Below are 21,986 nucleotides of genomic sequence, written 5' to 3' on the forward strand. Positions count from 1 at the left end.
TACCTTCAGGATGGACCCGAGCTGGTCTAGAGAGTACGCACGACATGAGTAGGAGGCCAAGACCACTATGTGCCCTTCATCTTTTACACTGATTCCTCTCCCCCAGATCATACCTAGAGCCCTGTGGTGTTCTCTATGGCTAATATACAGGGGAAATGAAAACGTTTTTCCTCTATCTGCTTAGAATCTCTAGCTGGAACTCATAAATTAGACTCAAAAAAATTAACAAGAGAAAAGCCAAGTTTATTAACACGTGCATCTTGCCTATACAGTGTGGTAACACTCAGTGATGAATAAGTCAAAGTTGGGCTTATATAGCATCTTAACAAAAGAACAATAAATTTGTAGACAAGTGATCAGACAAAGGAAAAGGACTTTGAGTTTCTAAGGAAAGTAGACATATGGGGAAACTAATGGAAGTTAAAGACTAGTTAGTAAAATTTGTTACGTAAATTCCTCTGGTGGCATCTCTGGGCTGAAAAAGGTCTAGAGCTGTCTCTGGTGATTAACTTCTGTCCTTCCTGATAGAGAGGGGAGGAAAGATGCCTTTGCAAATTCATGGCCTGTTTTTAAGGCAAATAGGGAGAGCCTTTCGTGTCTCTGTTTCTTTTCAACTGCCTTCAGTTCAAAATATATTATATATAAAAGTGGCATATTCTGGAGTGGCATATTCTGCTCCTTTCCACTGAAAAGGAGGCAAAAATTCATGCCTAGCTCAGTACAAGTAAATTACTACTATACTATAGCCTCACAGAGAGTAATGCTTCCAGTAAAGACAGTAGAGGAGATAATGCTTCCAGTAAGGAAGCATCAAGTGGTGCATTTCACGTTGACGGTGATGATAAGTAGTCATGAGTTCAGTCTGGAAGGAGAAGTGACCTTAAGTAAGAATATGCATAAGTCTCTGAGTAATCACAAGTCACTAGACTGGTTCATCAAGGTCTGGAAGGAACAAGATAGAAAGATTATAAGATCAGAAACAAAGAGGCTGGGAGAAGTAACACCTGAATGAACTTACGCCAGTAACACAAAAATGTGTGGCTCTTGTGTCTCACATCAATTCCCAAAAGAGAACACCTGCCGAGGGGGCAGCACTGAACACCTGTGTGGATGGGGTGCTGCCTCCAGGGGAGGTCAGCCAGCCTCCATCCTCTCCTGCCTGATGAACATAATGGGCCTGTGAACAACATGGCCTGGTAATGGGTGTGGAGTCTAGACGTGAGCCCAACTACATTTGATCTAGCTGCTCTTGCAGGTACAACTTTTCGGTATTAAGAACTGAATCTGAGCCCTCAGTATGGTGCCACTGGTCAATGAGATCAGCTAGTCACCTATGAGAAGTTGACTAAATCAGATATCACAGGTACAAGTCTGCCTTCAGTGCCTTCAGTGCATCAGCCTGCACTGCCAGCTGTGCTAAACAGTCGTCCTCCGTACTCCTCAGTATCTCCGCAAATGCCTTCATCATTGCACCGACCGTATTGCGTTCCAATTGTGTGTGGCTATTTCACGCCAGCTGCCAACTTCTTGAGGGAAGATACTAGGTGCTATTCTTCATGAGCTTCCTAACCCTACCAGAGGGCTAGACTTCCTACCATATGCTTTACAAATACTCAGTATGTAAATGAAAGAGTAAAAAGACTCATGTAACAACCAAATGAGGGTTACTAAGAGCCATAACTAAGACAGTGGCAGTGGGTTTGAAGAGTCTCTGTCCTTGTCTCCCAGTGTACTGTTTCCTGTCAGCCAGCACACTACAGTTAGGTAGCCTCTCATAACCATCGTGAGACCAGGGCAAAGAAAAAATCAGACTGGACAGTAATTCGGTGGGTGAAACCGTTTTATTATCTATTCATTATTATTAACTCTCATTATTAAAATGACACAGAAACCTAGTGTTAGAAATCTGTCCTCTGTCTCCATAGCCCTGACACAGTGCCTGGCATGAGACAGACACTTCATATGAATGACCAAATGTCTGAACTAATGAATGAGAGGTAAGTGGAATATTGAAAAATCTACAGGCCTAACACACAGGTAGGGCTGGATTTAAATCCCAGCTCTACTACTTATTAGCTATGTAACTTTGAAGCTGAAATAGAGATAATAATACCTTTGTGAATTATTTGGGTGAATGAGTCAGAAAACAAACTCTAACAATCACAATAAAAACAAACCATCAAATATATAGAATATTCTGTCGTCTTATTAATTGGGAAATCCAAGTAGTTGGAATCACTTCAGCTCTGGTTGAGTCCAAGAAATCAAATGATATGATTGGAAATCTCAAGACCTCTGCCTACTTTTATTCTCACACAACTTTTTTCCATGTGGTAGCAAGATGACCACTAGATGCTCGAAGCTTGCAAGGTTCCTAGAGCTCATGTTCCCAAGAAAGAACAAGACTTTCTTTCAGCAACTGTCTGCATCAGACCTAGAAAAGTCTTCTTACTGGTACTTCTGGGGTCACATGCCCACTCCTGGACTGACCGCTGTATCCAAACCCTGCAGAGGCGTGTGGGGCCTGTGAAAGCACACGAAGAAGTACTGAGGTTGGAGAGGGTAGTTCACAAAAGCAAAAATTTCCAAGCTAACATGCTTGTAATTACCTTTCAGCATTGGTGTGATGAATAACTGTAAAATCACATGAAAAGTACTTACTAAATAGTAATGGGCACACAACAAATAGTAGCTATTATTAATAACAAGACTTTTAAGGGGGGATGGAGTTCAATGTAATTATAAGAATTGTACATTCATTTAGAATTTTATTCATTCAAATAAAAATACTTCTTTTTAAATGTTGGATTTTATATTACCCTAGTTTAAAAAACAAAACAAAACAGAAAATTACCCTGGTATCACTAAAAACTAAGGAGGAGAACTTAGAACCTGGTAGTTGCAAACTCTGAATTTTTAGGGTTAGGCCATTATGCCTCATGAAAACAGTCCCTGAGAAATTTGATATCATTATCAAATTGGCTCCTATAGTTAGCTTCCCTCTTTTGCTTATTTGCTGGTTTAAAGAAAAAATTTAAAGGGCACTAAATACAAGGTGGTATACAGGATTGAACACTGGAACAGAAAAGGACATTAGCACAAAAACTAGTGAGATCCAAAATAGCAAAACACTGAGGAAATTTTTGAGAATTCTTGATGACTTTAAATGGCAAGAAGAAAGTAAAACTTAAGGAAACCTGGTGACCAAGTAAAGTGGGATGAGTGACACTGTACTTCCGGTGGCAGTTCGCCTTGTGAAAGCTGAGAGTAAAAGAAACAGCCTTGGTCAGCAGGAAACGTTCACTCTTTCCCAAACTGTCTTCAACAGAACTTAGTGTCTTTGATACACCTAAATAAGAGAAGAGGGACCCTGGCCAAATAAGTTTGGGAAACACAAAGGAAAAAATTCTGAAATCATGGATTTCAAATGCACATTTGCATATTGAAGGCTCTAAGACTTCCTGCAATAGACAAAGCTGAATACATTTTTTTCCCAAAAGTATTTTGTCATAACATGTTTCCATATAACACCCATTAATGTCTTGCCTCTTAATGCTCTTGGGAAATACTTACAGGTAAGTTCCTAAGTCTGGTATTAATCTAAGGAAGCTTGGCAAGTATGTAACCAAGTAATCAGGTATACGATAAAACATATGACACTGAAGAAATTTCCCCACCTACGGTGAGCTACTTTGGACCACACCTTCAGCATCCTAAAGGGTACCTGATAGAGAGGTTTGAGAAACACAGTGGTAGGCAATAAGAAACTAGTGACAAACCCCTTTCCTGGTGACAAAGGCCCAGAAACACATATCCACAAGGTAGGGAATACGTGATGGAGGCAGGGGCACTCAGGAAGGCTCCCTTCCTGCAAAAATGACACTTAATCACTGATGTCTGGAATTTCTTGAAAAGAAAAATGACTGTTCTCAGTTATAGACATAGGATTAAAATGCCAGCAACCTCGAGACTTCTGATGGAGGTTAAAGATCACACTGATGACCTATATACAATCCTGAAAGTTGATGAAGGAAGAAAAAGCATTAAGGAGCTTGGTGGTTGAAGAGAGTAGCCATGGTGACAATGAGCTGGAGGCAAGGGGCTGAAAGAGATCAACCCCCAGTTGATCATGGAACTGGCTCTAATCTGAATTTAGATTTAAAAGAGCAAGTTTCTTTAGCCTCTCCCTGGCTGGTGTGGCTCAATGGATTTAGCGCCAGCCTGTGAACCAACAGGTTGCCGGTTCAATTCCCAGTCAAGGCACGTGCCTGGGTTGCAGACCAGGTCCCCAGTTAGTGGTGTTGTAAGAAGCAACCGATGGATGTTTCTCTCTCTCTCTTTCTCCCTCCCTTTCCCTCTCTCTACAAAAATAAATAAATAAAACCTTTAAAAAAAAAGAGCAAATTTCCTTAGCCTTATCTATATTAGAGAACTGAGTGGAGATGCCACCCTTGGAAAGCCAGAGATTTGGCCTCAAAAGAATCAGAGGGTGTCATCCAGCCAGAACCCAGGTGCTGCCCAACGGACAGAGTAACCAGAGGCAAGCTGACTCAGAGAGGTGGGTATTGCCATCCCTCCTCTTGCTGGAGTCATTCTAAACCCTAACATGCATGGCTTTCTTCAAACATTATCGCTGATTTTACTCGTAGTTTGCAAACTGCCTGCACTATGGGTATAAGACAACACACGCTGTTCTGGAGCACATCCCAATAACGGTGCTGGCTCTGGGTGTCAATAATGTTTCCGTATCCAAAAGGATAACTAACCTCCAATGTCAATCACACTTGGGAGGAGAGGGGGCAGAGTAGGGCAAATATTCCCAGAATAATTGATTGAAAACCAAAAATTTTTATACCAAAAATTATATTTAGAGTAAATCGTGTCATTTAAAAATTATGCCATTGAAGTTATGGAAACAATCTAAGGTAACTTATTTGCTTCTCTCTATTTTTAATCACAAAAATCAATATAATCATAAATATCAATTATCTATACAGAAACTTTAAGTGTAGTTCATGTTATTCATGATGTAGTTAAGGGGCTAAGTTCTTGTTTCACCTGGTTCCTGTAGAGAAATAACTGTTTTTGTTTAGAAAAATACCTTGATGAGCCTCTTAGTAATGGAAAGGGAGGCCCTGAGAGCTTGGATTGTAAGGAGACAAGCTGGAGATGACTAAGAGACCCCAATTAAAAAATAATAAAACAGAAGTGTAGGGTTAGAAGCCAGTAGAAGCAGGAAAAGCCCAGCAGCAGGCAGGAAGCAGATCTAGTTGGTGAGAGAGTTTTATTAAGAACTGGGAAACTTAGCACTAAATATGTTATCCACAGAACAGTGCTGGGCTGTAACTCTGCTTACATTACCCCTACTCCCCAGTCAAATCTGCCATACAGAGCTGCTGCATGTGTCCCTCCAGGGGAGAGCAACCATACAAAGTCACATCCTGCTTCAGTTTTGGACTGGGGCAAGGATAATCACTGCCCTTTCTTTCAGAGGTATGACTTGTAAAAATTGGCACTATTTTGGACATAATATCTAGCTCTGTTTAAAATTTCCCTGCCCTCCCTCTTGTAAGTGGGGAAGATAGGCTTGCTTAATCAAGGTTCAGGTCCTTAAAAGTCAGGATTTGAGGGGAAAGAAAAGGGTAGATAAAGAGGATGAGTAAATGGTTTGGGTTTTTGCCTTCTCCCTTTGGTGATAGAAAAAGAAAACAAAGAAAAATGGGACCTAGCAGAGCTGCAGTCACTCCAATCATCCTCTCTCTTACTTTGTTCTCACCTACCTCCGGGCCCTCCTTTGCCCTCCACTTTCCCAGTTCTACAATTCTGCTTTCACCAGTAGACGCCTGGTGCTCAGGAAAGCGGCAGTTGCACTGGGAGCTCAGTTGTCACCTTGTCCGATAGCCTCTCACGCAGATGCAGTGGGAGGGCTGCTCACAGCATCAGCTGCATTCACTGCCTTCCTTTCCTTGTAGAAACCCCTTCCCCTGAATGTGAAATGTTCCCATGCATTTCAAATAAAGTTGTGTTACTTGTCCAAACATCTGATTTACTCAATTTAAATTTTTGTGACTTTTTCTTCTGTGGGTATGTTCTGTTGTTCATACTATCCACCCAGATATTTTATTGATAGATACTACATATGCATTTCTTGTCTAAAAAAAGGTCAGTGTTGTCTATGATAAGGAGATTTTCTTGGTTAGTTATTATAACACACTACATTGTAAAGTTTAAAATAGTTACTTCCTTGTTTCTCAGAAAACATTAGCATCATCAGTATCAGTAAAATTATCAGAACAAAACCATCTAAACCTCCTATTTTCCTTTATAGTTAATTATCTGATCACCATGCTAGGTTCATATATAGGAGAAAGAAAAAGGGCACCATAATAAATGAAACTCCTAGCATATAATGACAATGACAACAATATAAACTAGCATTTATAGAACTCTTACCATGCTCCAAAAACACAACTTATTCTTTTGTACACTTAGTCCTCTTATCCAATTCTCACTACAACCCAAAGAGAAATGTACTGTCTCCATTTTTCAGATAAGGGACCTGTGCTTATTTTTCAGATAAGCACAAAGAGGTGAGTATTTTATACGATGACACAGAAGGGGAAAATCAAAAGTAAAAAAGGAAGCTATCAAAAATGAGTCATATTTAGCTCTTAAGTATAAGAGCTAAAAATATAAAACTCTTTGAGGAAAATAGGTTTAAATCTTTATGACTGTGATTTGGCAGTGGATTCTTAGATATGACACAAAAGCATAAACAACCCCCCAAAAATAGAAAGTTGGACTTCATCAAAATCAGAAACTTCTGTGTATCCAAGTTCATTGTCAAGTAAGTGAAAAGACGCCCTAGAGAAAAGGAGAGTATATTTGCAAATTACATATCTGATCAGGGCTTCTGACATTCAGAATGTATAAAGACATCCTACAACTCAACACCAAAAAGGCAAACAACCCAACTAAAAATATGAGCTAAAGACTTATGGAGACATATCTCCAAAGGAGACTTACAGATGAACAAAGGCAGGTGAAAACACGCTCGAGATATCAAGAGTTCTGGCCAAGATGGAGGTGCAGGTAGAAACACTTCGCTTCTTTGCACAGCCAAGAGGAGGATAACAACCAATTTAAAAATAATAAACAACCAGAACTTCCAGAAAATCAAATTGCATGGAACTCTGACAACCAAGCAGTTTATATATATATACAGAGAGAGAGAGAGAGAGAGAGAGAGAGAGAAGGAAACATCGATTTATTGTTCTACTTATTATGCACTCATTGACTGCTTTCTGTGCATGCCCTGACCAGAGATGGAACCCGCAACCTTGGTGCATCATGATGACGCTCTAACCGACTGAGCTCCCCAGCCAGGGCCTCATCTGGATTATAGTAATAACTGTTTCTTAATCTGCTTTTCTAATATCCCTCTATGGAGAGTCATCTCTACTTACACAATCCATTTTCAGAATAGCCAACAAAATTGTCCTACAACATTACATATCTGATAAGGCTATATCTTCTTTTAAAACATCCTTCGACACCCTTTAGGATAAAGTCCAAACTCCCTAGCATACAAGGCCAGGTCTTCACAATTTGACCCTAACCTTCTTTTCCAGACATTCATTCCCCTGTCCCCAACAACACTGACTGCTCACTCTATTCATGATCTTCTCTTCCCACATACCCTTTCAACATAAGTGCTTATCCCAAGGGAACTCCTAGTTGCCCTCCAAAATCCACCTAAAATGCCACCTCCTATATAACTATATAAATCATTCCTCAATTCCAAGTGCAAGGATGAGCTGTTCCTTTCTCTGTGGTAGCATCGCATACTATAAGCATTTGTCGTGTTGTTTTAAGAGTATTTACTTCCCTATATTCCCGCCCCCGAGCACAAGTTTTCAAAGGCAGAGACTGGGACTTGATCCCTCTGATCTATATTTTCACTAATTACAATTTAGATGAACAAGACAAAACCTCTTTCTTATCCAAAAGTGAATATTCCAGAGAATTACTAAAATTCATTTACAATATTTGTAATGCTGAATGCTCTTTGAATTACTAAAAATAAATAAAAATATAAAATCTGAGAATGCCTTTTAACTTTAATTCAATGCAAAGATCATAGAAAACCTCATATAATTTCCAAATTAGTGGGTCCAAGTTCATAAATATTCATTTGTTCTATAAACATTCATTGTGCACCTGTTCCATACCAGATACTGACAAAAGGTACCAGGTCTCCAGGTACAGTTGAACTGTGACTATGCAAAATTAAAGCAACTATGTGAAGAAAGCAAATTTAATTAATTGATCTGGAATTTTTACCGTGGCTAACACAGAATACCCAATCACCAGATACTTTTGAAGATATATCTAAATAAATCCTGCAGCTCCAGCATATACATATATGTTGTGTTTCCTATGATGCATTATAGTCAAAAACCATGGTGCTCTTTCCCAAAAAATGTATAATATAATGACAAAATGAATAGGCAATGTGATATGACAGAAAAAGCACTGAACTTGGAGTCCGGACTACTAGTAACAAGGACCTTGGGGAAATAAATTAATCTGTCACTTTCACTGCAATTTTATCTTTGGTAAACATGAAGTAGTTGGACTATGTTAAGAATCTCTATATCGTGGATCCTTAATTATTATATGTATAACAACCATTATGTGTATCGAGGACCAAACCAGCCCTAGCAGTGGCGGGTTAGTGGCTGGAGTCAGGGCGATTAGAAGAGAAAGGGTGTCTAAAGTGATTCCCAAACTGAAGGCTTAAATTTGGATACAACTGTTTCTATAGAATGTGAAGCATGATAAGTATAGTAAGTGAATAGTCAAGCCTATGCTTACAGATTTTTATTTGATTTTTTTTCATGTAATTTAAAAGAAATTCTAAGTAATGTTGACCACTAAGAAAAGAAATTATCTGATTAAAAGGAGACTTAAAGACGGGAAGTTTTGCCCTGGATGGGTGGCTCAGTTGACTGAAGCATCATCTCACACCAAAAAGTTGCAGGTTTGATCCCTGGTCATGGCACATACCTACACACTACATACCTAACTTGCATGTTCAATCCCTGGGGGCAGGTATGGGAGACAACCGATTGATATTTCTCTCTCACATCAATGTTTCTCTCTCTTTCTAAGATCAATAAACATATCTCAGGTGAGGATTTAAAAAGAAAAAGGGCCCTGGCTGGTGTGGTTCAGAAGGTTGAGAGAGGGTTGCAAACCAAAGGGTCACCAGTTCGATTCCCAGTCAGGACACATGCCTGGGTTGCGGGCCAAGTCCCCAGTACAGGGGTGTGAGATGTTTCTCTCCCTCTCTTTCTCCTTCTGTTCCCCTCTCTCTAAAAAGGAACAATTTTTTTTTAAAGGAAGAAAGAAAGAAAAAGGACATTCTTAGTGCTCCACCAAGGTCCCTGGAAGGTGAGGGAATGGAGCACAGGCTCTACGTGGCCACTGACCTGTCACTGCACAGCACTTCCCTCTGCCATTCCCGCCCTCATTCCCCACAGAAGCACAGGGTGCCAGCAGTGTTCTGCTTTTGACTTTTGTGCCTGTTACAGAATGTTCACTTAATAATTACTTGATTGTTTGCATGTTTTACATACTGTTCTACGCATTTCAATGTTTTAAATTCTTTTAAGATATGTGGTAATGCCCGATATGATGCTCCCCCAAATTTTAAATTAAGAAGATATGTCTGCGTAGCAATTTGATTCTGGCAAATAAAATGTGTTTTCTCATGGATTAAATTTATACAGAACACAGGGGAAAAAAATCCAAAGACAAATACATTGTGTGCTTTTTGCCAATAAGAACACAATACTTCCTCGTTGTCGTTAATGAAAAATAACACACACTTCAAAGTTCTGTAGACACTAATAAGAAAGAAAACATTCAAATGAGTCACCTACTTTTACATTCAGGGTTGAGAGGCTATATAAACTTCTCCAGTCTCTGGAAAAAATCACTAAACCAACCGTAGATCTGAAAACAATCTCTGGACCCAGCGATGCAGCTGGCCGTGCTGTGCGCTGTGTGTCTGCTGCCCTGCAGCCTGGCTCTGCCGCTTCCGCCCGAGGCAGGAGGCGTGAGTGAGCCACAGTGGGAACAGGCGCAGGTATGTCACTGGCCCTCTCACGTGGGGCTCCACGCTCTTGCCATCAGCTTAGGAAGTGTGCTTTTCAATTTTGGTATTTTTTATATTATAGAGGCAATCTATGTTTTAATCAAGTAGCTATTAAGAACAGGTTTAGAGCCTCCCCAAACTGGGTTCAAGTTCCACCTCCATTCACTACGTAGATGAGTATTATTCGCATAGGAATACTATTAAATTTCTCTGAGCTCCGGTTTACTAATTTGGAGATGGGATATTAGCATGGTATCAACCAAATGGGGGTGTCGTGGAGCCTTTAATGCAGCACCTGAAATATTGTTCCTCCTTAATAAGTTGAGGTTGTCACTATTTAGTGTAACCAGACTCTTCATAACGAGGAGAGCGCTGCCTCTTAGAATGAGGATGACGTGTAGTGGAGGGACTGGAAATCAGAAAACAGGGTAGAGGGGACAGCTCTCCACTTGGAAACACGATGATGCGCAAGGTATGGACTTTTGACTTTGTGTTCTCATGTGTCCAGTAGAAATAATTATGTGTTTTATATCTCACGGGATTATTCTGAATAAGCAAATAAATGAAGTAGTAACAATACCAACTATCATGTATGTAACAATTATAAGTACTTCATATACATTATGCCATTTGACCTTCAGCTCAACCTTGGGAAAAATAGGAACCAAAGTTAAATTGATTCACATACTTGTTAATGGTGGAGAATCAAGAAGGAGTCTTGACAGGCATCAAGGACAAGTTTTTCTGGTTCCAAATCACGTTCTTTCCAATATATTATTTCACAAGCAGCCTAATAAGTATGAATAATTATTATTTGGTAAAATAATAAGGTGTTTACTCATAAGTATTGTGTATAAATTTAACCTTTAAGCATAAGAAAGTTGGATTTTATTGCACACTGACTTTTAAAAGTAAGTGTTAGATTGGATCATATGAAATTACTGATATTCTCTTGTTTTTTACCTCCAAAGCAGCCATTTCGTACAGTTCCACCTAATAGATTACCCAGAAGGAGTATGCTGGCAAGAGGATTGAATCCCCAAGCTTTACTTAGTGTGCAGGTTACCAGTAAACTAGAGGGAGGTTAGCTAGGTTTAACCCGAGGCAAGAAAATTCACTTCAAGGATGCAGAAAAGATTTCTTCCAGAAGGTGTCTTTGTAAAGCCTGTAGCTCTGGAATGGATAAAATTAATTTTTTGTTTTTAAATGAGATTAATTCCTAACTGTCATGGATGAACAATAAGTAGTTGCTGTTTTGAATAAAATGCAATCATTGGTAACAGGAGGAGAGACCACACTATTTCTAAGGTTAAGTGCATACTCGTAAGAGGTTCCGAGACAAGTTACCAACTGGCCTACTCCAAACTAGACTGCCAATGAGTTAGCCAATGTTTAAATCATTTCAACAATATAATTATGCATTATACAGCCCTACACATTTTTCTAACGAAGTGGGCTTTGGAGTCAGAACACATACTGGTTCAGATACTGGCTCCTTCAGGTACTCATGGGGTAAACTTGGCCAAGTTATTTTGTTTTCCTGGGCCATGACTCTTCATGTGAAATAGGAATAAGGATGCTACTTCACAGGGTGATTGTGAGGTGTAAATGAGATAAGTATGTAAAGCTCCTAAAATAGTCCTTGCCACTAGTAAGTGCTTAATAAAAGTTCTTGTGAGGCTACAGCTGCTGCTAATGTTATTTCATTTACCTTTTTATGTTTTCCTACTTAGTACAGCAGCTATCCTATTCAGACAGTAGGGTCCTTTAAGAAATTCCCAGGGACCAATTATGCATGGAACACCTGGGAGATCCGCTCTGTCCTGCAGCCTCACAGTGGGGTTTTTTTAGAGATTTAACAGTAGAAAGAGCACAGGACTGGCAGTCAGGAAACTCAGGGCCAGTTCTGCTACTAATTTTTTTTATTCTGTTACTAATTTAATATGTGATCCCAAACAAGTCATTTAGTTGCTATGAACTTTGATTTCCTCACCTGGAGAATATGTACATTAAACTAAATAATTTCATGTTATCCTTTCCGAGAACTAAAATTCTAACACCCTTGATTGAACCTGAGCTGGAACCAGATCTCCAGAGATCCTCAGGATGGGCTGGGTGACTAGGATCTCCCCAGACGGTCTCTGATGCCAGGGAAGGTCACAGTTGTGCCCCTTGAGGACACACTAGTCACTCCTCCTGATTGGCTATTGCAGACAAGTCTATGTTCTATAAAATGTACAGAAGGTTTCTCCAGAACAGTTAATGAAATAAAAGAAAAACACAGGGACTTTTTCCTTTTGCTCATAAATTGGAATGACAATGCTTCATTACCAATACTAAATTTTCTTTTCATGAATGCACAGTTATTTTACTTGGTGACTCTGTAATTATTGTATCTTCAAATCACTGTTTGAGTCCATAGGTATAGAGGCAAAGATGTCTTCAAATCACTGTTTGAGTCCATAGGTATAGAGGCAAAGATGTGCAGACTACTGAGATAAAAGACAACAAACAAGGATTACAGATCAATTACTCTCTTTCCAATAGAACTATCTCAAGAGATTTTATCCATATGACTCGAAAACAAGGGATGCCAACAGTTTAGAAGCCAAACTCAAGGAGATGCAAAAATTCTTTCATCTGCCTATAACTGGAATATTAAACTCCCACATCATAAAAATAATGCAGAAGCCCAGATGTGGAATGCCAGATGTTGCAGAATACTCACTATTCCCAAATAGCCGAAAATGGACTTCCGAAGTAGTCACCTACAGGTTAGTTTTGCTTTGGCTTGTTTAGGCAAAAATAATAAAGCCCTTTTCCTAAGAGGTCAAACATTGTTTTCTTCTTTGCTACTAGGATCGTGTCATATACTCGAGACTTACCACAGTTCAAAGTGAATCAGTTAGTAGCAAAGGCCTTCGAAATGTGGAGCAGAGAGATCCCACTGCACTTCAAGAAAATTAGATGGGGAATTGCTGATATCATGATTGGCTTTGCAAGAGGAGGTAAGAAAGGGATTCCTCTAGGCCAGGGGTGTCAAACTCATTTTCACCGGGGACCTCATCAGCCTTGTGGTTGCCTGCAAAGGTCTGAATGTAATTTTAGGACTGTATAAATGTAACTACTCCAACTGGGGGAAAGGAGGTCGGCGTTGCCACTGGGTAGAAACAAGGTGCCGGGCTGGATGAAACAAGGTGGAGGGCGGGATTCGGCCCTTGGGCCTTGTGTTTGCCACCTGTGCTCTAGGCTAATCCTCTGAGCGATTTTGCTCATCATATCCGTGCCCTCCTCTGTTCAGAATTTAAAAATCTTTAGTGATATGTATTATTAAACAAATATATATATATATATGTACATACATATATGGAGGGAGAGATGTTAGTACACTTTTTCTAGGACATTTAGAGTCACTTTCTCTAGCAGAGGATGGTAAACTATGTGGCCCATGAGTCAAATCCAGCCCACAACCTGTTTTTGTAAACATTTATTACAACACAACCGTAATCCTTTACTTACCTATTGTCTGTGGCCACTTTGGGGCTCCAATGGCAGAGTTTAGTAATCATGGCAGAGACCCTCAAGCCCACAAGCCCTCAATTACTCATTGTCTAGCCCTTTACAGAAGTTTACCCACCCCCTGTTCTGCAGCGTCAGTCACGACGCACAGACACCCGCACACACACACATATTTATGGGACAATTTAAACATGTCTAACATGAACATTAAACCAAGACAAGAGACTACAACTTCCGAAGCCCTTAAGTGGTCTCCAAGGAGCGGGCAGCCCCTCCGGACTGTTGCCAACATCCTTCATGGATGAAAAGGTAGAAAATAGAGAACTTTCATATTAAAGGGCTGAAGGAAACATAACCCATAAACATGAACTGCTATTAATTACTAGTGTTTCATGGTACCAATTTAGAGAAAAATATTGCCCTTTTCATTCCGTTCTAATATTTAAAATGTCTAGGTGCTGTGAATTTGGCTAAAACTGAACTTCAGCCACAATATTAGTAACACGGAGAACATGTTATGGAAAGCACTGATCATGGCATTCCATGTTTTTCTTTTCTGTTTTTGCTTAAGATTATATTTATTTATATTTAGAGAGAGGGGAAGGGAGGGTGAAAGAGAGGGAGAAAAATATTGATGTGTGAGGGCAACATCGCTTGGTTGCCTCTCACACACCCCCAACCAGGGACATGGCCTGCACCCCAGGCGTGTGCCCTGACCCAGGAATCGAACCGGTGACCTTTTGGTTTGCAGGATAATGCCCAACCCACTGAGCCACACTAGTCTGGGCCATTCCATGTTTTTCAAGAACACATAAACAATATGGCCCAATATCCATTTGAAAATAAATAGCTCTGAATCACAACTAAAAGATTCATTCAAATCCATCTAAGACACCTTAAGCATGATTCTCCAAGAAAATGTCTTCTGTACCCACAAAGATTAAGGTAGGTTTTTAAGAAAAGTTATACTGTAACAGGTATACATGTTACTTGTTGAATACAGTTCTCAGTCATCCTCCATTCTGCCACCCCCTGGCCAAGAAAAGTGAGAAAACGTAGAAGCAACCATAAATTAGATGTGAATTTATTTAAATTCCCATATCCAGTAAGCTTTCAATTTATAGTGGGAATCAGTGACAAGCTTTGGCTCTGTGACAGAAAAAGGGCCTATGACCAACACCCAAACCACCCTGCGTAAGCACCTGACTGGTGATAACAACAGTGTTACCTGCTTGGACTAGGCTCATCTTTCCAGCCTCAGTAATCATGTAAAATCAACATAAAATGACTAGAAATAAATTCAGTCACAAAGAGCAATCATCCCATTTTCTTTCAGCTCACGGGGACGCCTACCCATTTGATGGACCAGGAAACACACTGGCTCATGCCTTTTTACCGGGACCAGGCCTGGGAGGAGATGCCCACTTTGATGAGGATGAACGCTGGACCGATGGTAGCAGTTTAGGTACAGCATCCCATCTCTCTCTGCTACACACCCTTTTTAAAATCCTGAACTTTTTATACTAACTTCAATTTGATATTTCTTTTGATTAGTAATAATTATTGAGCCCTTGATAACTGCCAACCTCTGTACCACATTCTTCAAATACATAATTGTACTTAATATCCCTGTAATACTACATACATAGATGATGGAAGCTCAGGCGATGGAGTGAAGCAATGTTGGGTTCACTTTGCTGTACCTCATCGAATCACTCCCTATGTGTCCTTGGGCAGTTATTCGACTTCTCGGAGCCTGTTTCCTCATCTATGAAACGGGATTATAAATACTTCCCACCTCACAGGGTTATTGTTTGAGTAAATGAGATAATGCTTATACAGTGCTTATCACAGTGTTTGGAAAATATGAATAATAATTCAATAAATTATACTTCTTTGTTTATGTTTCCCCAAAATCTGTTTTTAACCAAAGGAAAAAGAGGAGCAGTGACTATGATATTTAAAAATTACATACAATTCTGACTATTCACTATTGTTCAGAAAGAATTCACATCATAACCCAGCCCATCATATTCATCATCTTTCAAGGTAGGAAATTATAGACACATCAGAAAACTAACAGAGAAAAGCTCTGGCATAAGTAATTCTAATTGGAGATAACTCTAAAAAAAGGGCAATCAGTACTCATGTTTGGCAGTGGGAATGCACCACTATACTGACGCTGTGCTGTGAAAATCTAACCTATGTGAAACTGTGACACTGTCTCCATTTCACATCTTATGTATCTTTTTAATTATTATTTCTTTCCAGTCAAGATAGGCTAAAGGCAGCTTCCTACAATCTAATGCACCATGACTGGAACTCTGGTAACTCACATTCACAGTCTCACAACCTCTCCCTTATTTGCAAAGCCTTTCTATGAGTATGACAGAGAGAAGCGCATGTATATAATACAACGCAATAAGTAAAAAGCAAAACCCAGCATTTCCTAGAGATCCTGCCTATTGGTCTTGCTTTTGCAAAACCAACTTTCTTTCTCCTGCTATTCAAAGTCATTCTTATTTATTGACTCGCCATTGTTTTTTCAGATACTGGGGAACTCTAATTATTCTGAAATATCTACATGGTAGGAATTATTACTTCTGTTTAACAAATGAGGTAATGAGGCTCAGTAATATCAGTCAGTGTGCCCAGAGTCATTTAGCTAATAGTAGCGGAGCTGGGTTTCAAACCCAGATCTTAATGTTTCTAGAGCCTTCGCTTTCCTCTTCTATAGAGGAGAGGAAAGCTATGTGAGTAATTGTATAAGGAGTGAATAGACAGAAAAACTACTTATGAAAAATAGATGTAGTGATAAAGTTAAAACACTACTGTTCTATTGTCTTTCTAAACCCTCCTGCCCTCTTATGAAACCCTCGAAACAAATAAGTAAATTATGGAGAATTTAAAGAGGTAGGTATTTTTATAATTATCTTATTTATTATTGTTGTTACATAGTATGCTATAGTTCATATACAGGTGTGTTTATAGCTACAGTGATCACTCTTTGGTTGTAGGAATTAACTTCCTGTATGCTGCTGCCCACGAACTTGGCCATTCTTTGGGTCTCGGTCATTCGTCTGATCCTAATGCCGTGATGTATCCAACCTATGAAAAGAGAGATTCTGAGGATTTCAAACTTTCACAGGATGATATTGAGGGAATTCAGGAATTATATGGTAATATTTATGGTTTCAAATAAGGAGATTTCACATTACCTTCTAAGAGTAGGCTTGCAGGAGAAAGTCTGGGAAATGGATATTTACTTCGAAAAAACACACTGGAACTTACACTAAAAGCCTGTTGAGGGGAGAAATTTGAGAACTTAGTACTCCACATTTACCCAGACTATTTTGTATTCTGAGGATATTGATTTTAAGTTTTCAGTAATAGAGTATCATTTGATGAAATTATGAAAATGACAGTATAAGATTTTGGGTTTTTTTGTTTTTTTCAAGCTGCCATTCACTGTTCTTTCCTGCTCAGTTCAAACACTTTAGGAGAGTCTCCCCTGTGGGAAGGGGCTGAGGAACAGAACACCTTCCTCTTTAGCTGCCTACTTCAGAGATTCAGTCCTAGGTGACTAAAAGTGGCCTAACTTTTCCTGCTTGTGGATACGTGTAGGGAAAGGGGTAAATCATTGACAGTGACTGCTTATTATTGCCAGTCACGATGCTTATGAATGCCCTATGTCCTAATCTACACTTTCTTGTTTTAGTCAAGTTCCAAATTCAGTTTAAAAGAATAAGCTGATTTGTGCTGGTGAGAAAGCAATGAAAGCACAAGGAGAAAAACCATGTCTTACTAACTAAGAACGAGAATAGCACAATTCAAAAGGCTAAACAGATTGCTATGCAAGGTCACGTGGCTGCCCACTGCGTGAACAATGATTTCACACCAGGGCTGTAGGATTTCACCCTCTTTCTCCTACCTATCTCTGCCTATTACTACTTAGTTTTAGGGGCGATTTGGAAAGGAGAGTACGGAATGATGTCTTTAAGTCCACAGCTGGAATCAAACCTTTCCAATGAAACATCAGGATCATGAGAAAACTGCACAAACTTCACTTAAGAGCCTCTGAATGCTCAGAAGAGCAATGAACGTGCTTCAGTGTAATAAATAATGTCCTTGGGAGAAAATTATTCCAGTAAGATAATGGACTCACACTGTCAGTTGAACCTAGAATTCACTACCAATCAACATTTCCCAAATTGTGTTCCTAAATGCCAGTCCTACAAGACAATTTCCAAATAAGAATACTGCGGAGAAACGAGTTCAAAAGCGCTACCTATTGTATTTCAGGTGCATAGGATATTTAAGGAGTACCTAAAAAATCCTTGCTTACCTCAGTGCTTCTTAAATTATTACCATTTATATGGAACACCCATTTATATGGGCCCTCACAGAAAAGTCTTTCAGAGAATACATTTTGAAAAATACCATGTGACTGTACCTTAAAGTGCTGACTCAAAGAGCTGCTAAACACTACCAATTGTTGGTAAAGTTATTGTCAACAAAAGAGAACAAAGTACCTTCCCTTAAATAAAACTGTGGAATACTCTGCGGCATGCATAACTACCTCGAAACCCTGAGTGAACTAGAAAGGGCCTTACAAAGATGCTGAGGCAGACGAATTAGAAGAAGACAGGCTGGTGAGGTGCCTGCCCCCAGTCAAAGTCAAAAAGCAGTAACTCCTAGACAAATGAAGGTAAGATTTCATTATGGGTTTTAAACTTAGGAAGTTTATTAACCCAAGAAGTAATAGGAACCTAAAATATAAATTCAAAAAAGGTGAGTAAACTCATGGATGGAAAATTATCCAATGCTTTTATCAGAGTAATAAAAATAGTAGCTAAAATGCACTAAATATGTATAGTGTACCGAGCACTTCATGTGCGTGAACTCATTTAATCTAAAATCCAATGAGTTGTGATTATCCTCATTTTACAGGTTGATGATATAACATTAAAAGAAGCTAAGTAGTAATTTGCCCAAGATTATATAGCTGGTGAAATGGCCTATACCTGACCCCAGACCTACATTCCACACAAAACTGCCTTCTTAGCCTTTGAAGATTGGTCTTCAAAACCTTTGTCCCAGGCACAGAAAGCACGATGGGTTAATGATAAATTATACACAATTAAGACATTTTTTTGAGTTTGTATAGTCTTTGTGTAGTTTTTATGCATTTTATACCATGTTAAAATTGTTTCTATTAATTGTTTCTCTTAACAGGGGAGAGAAGTGATTGAAAAAAGAGTTAGAAACTTCCGGCAGAACACACACTCATTCATTGGATTCTACTCCATTGTTTCCCAACCCGAATCGGTGAACACTCTTCCTGCACACCATTTAGCACTTATTTTATCTTTCCTTGTATTATGGTTGGTTTTTGCATGTCTCCCCTCCTCTGGAAATAAGCTTTTTTTATGGCACAATTGTGTCTTACTCATCTATGTCTCTCCTCAACAACTTACACTTCGAAGATGTCAATGAATGTTAAATAAACAAATAAAATTTTATTTCATCGGGAAATGATTTACATTTAAGAGCACTGTTTCTATGTCAAACAAAGACATGTTATAAAATGAATTCAAAGACTAAGACTGAAAAAAAATCCCACCTCATTATTTGGGTCTTTAGCTGCAACTGACCCTATCGCCAGGTGCATACAGAAGCTCCCACCCCTTTTTGTTCATTAGTGTAGCCCAAAGTTACACTCAGTGCCTCTTACCCTTTGGTGCAAGCTCTTACTCTAAGTATTCTGGAAAATCCAGTTCTTCCCACAAAATGCATGTGAATTCTCAAGGTTTTACATTCCCATAGTCCCTTCTGGCTCCATGTTCTTAGCCCTGACCTCCTGAATCCGCAGTGTCTCTCCTTCCACAGCTGCCCTGTGTTCCCTTCATCATGCCAACCAAGATATCAGCCTCACCCTTTCCTCTTTAACTTTCTCTAAGTGAGTACTACAAGGCTTTGTGAGGCTATTGGCATTGCTGAAGACTTGCCTCCACAGGGATATTGTACATTGCACAAAGACAGTGAGTTGAATGAAAATATAACCAGATATTATCCCCATCCTTCAAATCCCTTACCTATCCCAGCATCAGAAATTTCTCACTGGCCACTTACTTTTGTGGGCTCCAACATCCTACCACGTCTCTCCCTAATCCTCAAGTTCCTGGACTCCGTTCATTCTGGCTTCCTCCACTAACTCATTTTCCTAAAGTCCACACACCTCCAGAGCTCCCTTTCCATACACGGTGACTCTCTAATGTGTTTCTCTGGAAGAATCATTCTCCACGCAGGGCTAAACCCTGTAGCAGAACACATCGCTGGCAAAGAGGCTTTGCCTTTTCAGCCTCTCTTCCGCCTCTACCTGTCCCATACCCGGGCACAGTTGGCTCTATAAATAGAGGGATAAAGAATTGGAATTTACTTTCTTACACACACGCACACACTATCACCAAAGCCATCAGGAAGCCATTCTGGGGATAGTTCTGATGAAGGGGCAAATGTAATGCCTAGACATTTGCATATGCCTGAAGCATATGCAAATAGGAATTCAAATATCCTTTGAAAACCTAAGGTAGTAAGACTATAATAACAGAATGCAAAGGAAGTTAGAAGTCATTGACTTCGAGTTCCTCATTTAATAGAGGACGAAACAAATGAAGAGAGGCTAAACGATTTCCATAAGGTTTATATAAGCAAATATAGAAGTAATTAAAGCATATTTTTGGTTGTTTGCCTGTTTGCATTTTGGTTTGGGCAGCAGAAAGCAGTATTTATTTTGCAGTTGAAATGGATATCAATTGTTTTCTCCTGCCCAGCATCCTTTCATTCTACTTTGGGAGACAGGGACAGTATACAGAAACATCACTTAGGACGCCACACACTGCCTGGGCTGCTAAGGGAGTACAGAAGCCAGTCTGGCCTATCAGACACTCCGCTGAAAACACCGGAGGTTAATCCATCCTGGCAGTGGGTTCTGGAGACACTACCTATTCATTCCTTCACCCCAATGAATCCCTGAAGTTGCCCTGGGTTCTGTCCTACCAACAGTTTAGGCATAAGGCTTCTCCTCCAGGTTTTGCAAGTGACTGCCTTACCTTCTAATAAATTTTGTCTCTTGCTTATGTTAGCCAGTTGGTTGATGTATGTTGTTTAAAAAACCCTGCATAGTAAGCAGACTGGCTCTCTGATGGCACCTGAGATATGAGCTCTGTTTTGTGTCTCACCACACACTCCAATCTTAACAGGAAGTTAAGCTCTAACCGAAGCAAAGAAGTTAAATATTTTATTCCTATCAAAATAGCATAAAGCTGACTTGTAAATAGAAATTTTCCCTAGACTATCGTATCTCATCTTCTTTTTAAAAAATTGTGCTAAAATACACGTATAAAATTACTATAATTACTATTTTAACCATTTGTGACCGTACAGCACAAGATTGTTGAATGTGTCCACATCGGTGCACATAAGTAAAGGTTCTTAACTCCAGCGCTATTGGCATGTTCAACTGGGTAATTCTCCGCCGGAGGCTGCCCTGCGCATGGTTGAATGCCAAGCAGTATCCCTGTCCTTCCCTTCTAGATGCCAGTAGAACATCCTCAGTCGTGGCAACCAAAGATGTCTTCAGGCATTGCCAAATAAATGGCAGTGCCCCGATATTGTCAATGAGACTGGTCCATGAAATCCAGAAATCTGGAAACTACTGCGATAGGCTACAAAGACAGAAGGTTTTAGGTAAGGAACTCCCAAGATGAGATTAGTGTCCTCGGAAGGCAACTAAAACCTCAGCTTTATGAATTACAAACTCTTCCATCCATAATCCTTCAGGAAAAGGCAGGAGGCCAGTACTAGTTGACAACACTATAAAAAATACTTACCAAGTTACCAAGGTAGGAATAGCAAAGTGTAAAAAAAAATTTCCTAGGTTTCCATTGTGATTGTATTTACTATGATTATTTAGAAGTATATTTGCAACATATTTTTTAAAGTAATAAACATTCAGATATTTCATTAACAATGAACTTGGAAATAAACCAAATAATTACAATTTATTCTGAAAACTACACAGAAAATATAATTTGACAATTTTTCTCAGTTAGCCATTCTACAAACACTCATTGCGTCGGGAACTTCAGGAGTAAAGAAATGCAAAGGTGAAAAATACATAGAACGCTTTTTCAAGAATCTCTAAGTCTAATAAATAAAGCAGATACTCCAGAAAATATTATAATACAACATTTTAAGTTTTATAATAAACTATGCAATGTGAGAGAAAGAAAGCTCTAATATT

The 21,986-nt window shown here is 39.3% G+C and overlaps 1 protein-coding gene across 1 annotated transcript; it reads left to right on the forward strand.

Moving 5' to 3' along the window:
• Positions 1-9,994: 9,994 nt before the first annotated feature.
• Positions 9,995-19,216, forward strand: MMP7 (matrix metallopeptidase 7). The gene is made up of 6 exons (XM_024574610.3): positions 9,995-10,153; positions 12,710-12,936; positions 13,022-13,170; positions 15,018-15,146; positions 16,699-16,860; positions 18,917-19,216. The coding sequence occupies exons 1-6, from the start codon at positions 10,046-10,048 to the stop codon at positions 18,931-18,933; spliced, it is 792 nt and encodes a 263-aa protein (XP_024430378.3). The 5' UTR covers positions 9,995-10,045; the 3' UTR covers positions 18,934-19,216.
• The last annotated feature ends 2,770 nt before the right edge of the window (positions 19,217-21,986 follow it).

This window comes from Desmodus rotundus, chromosome 5 (assembly GCF_022682495.2).
Source record: "Desmodus rotundus isolate HL8 chromosome 5, HLdesRot8A.1, whole genome shotgun sequence".
Taxonomy (NCBI): Eukaryota; Metazoa; Chordata; class Mammalia; order Chiroptera; family Phyllostomidae; genus Desmodus; species Desmodus rotundus.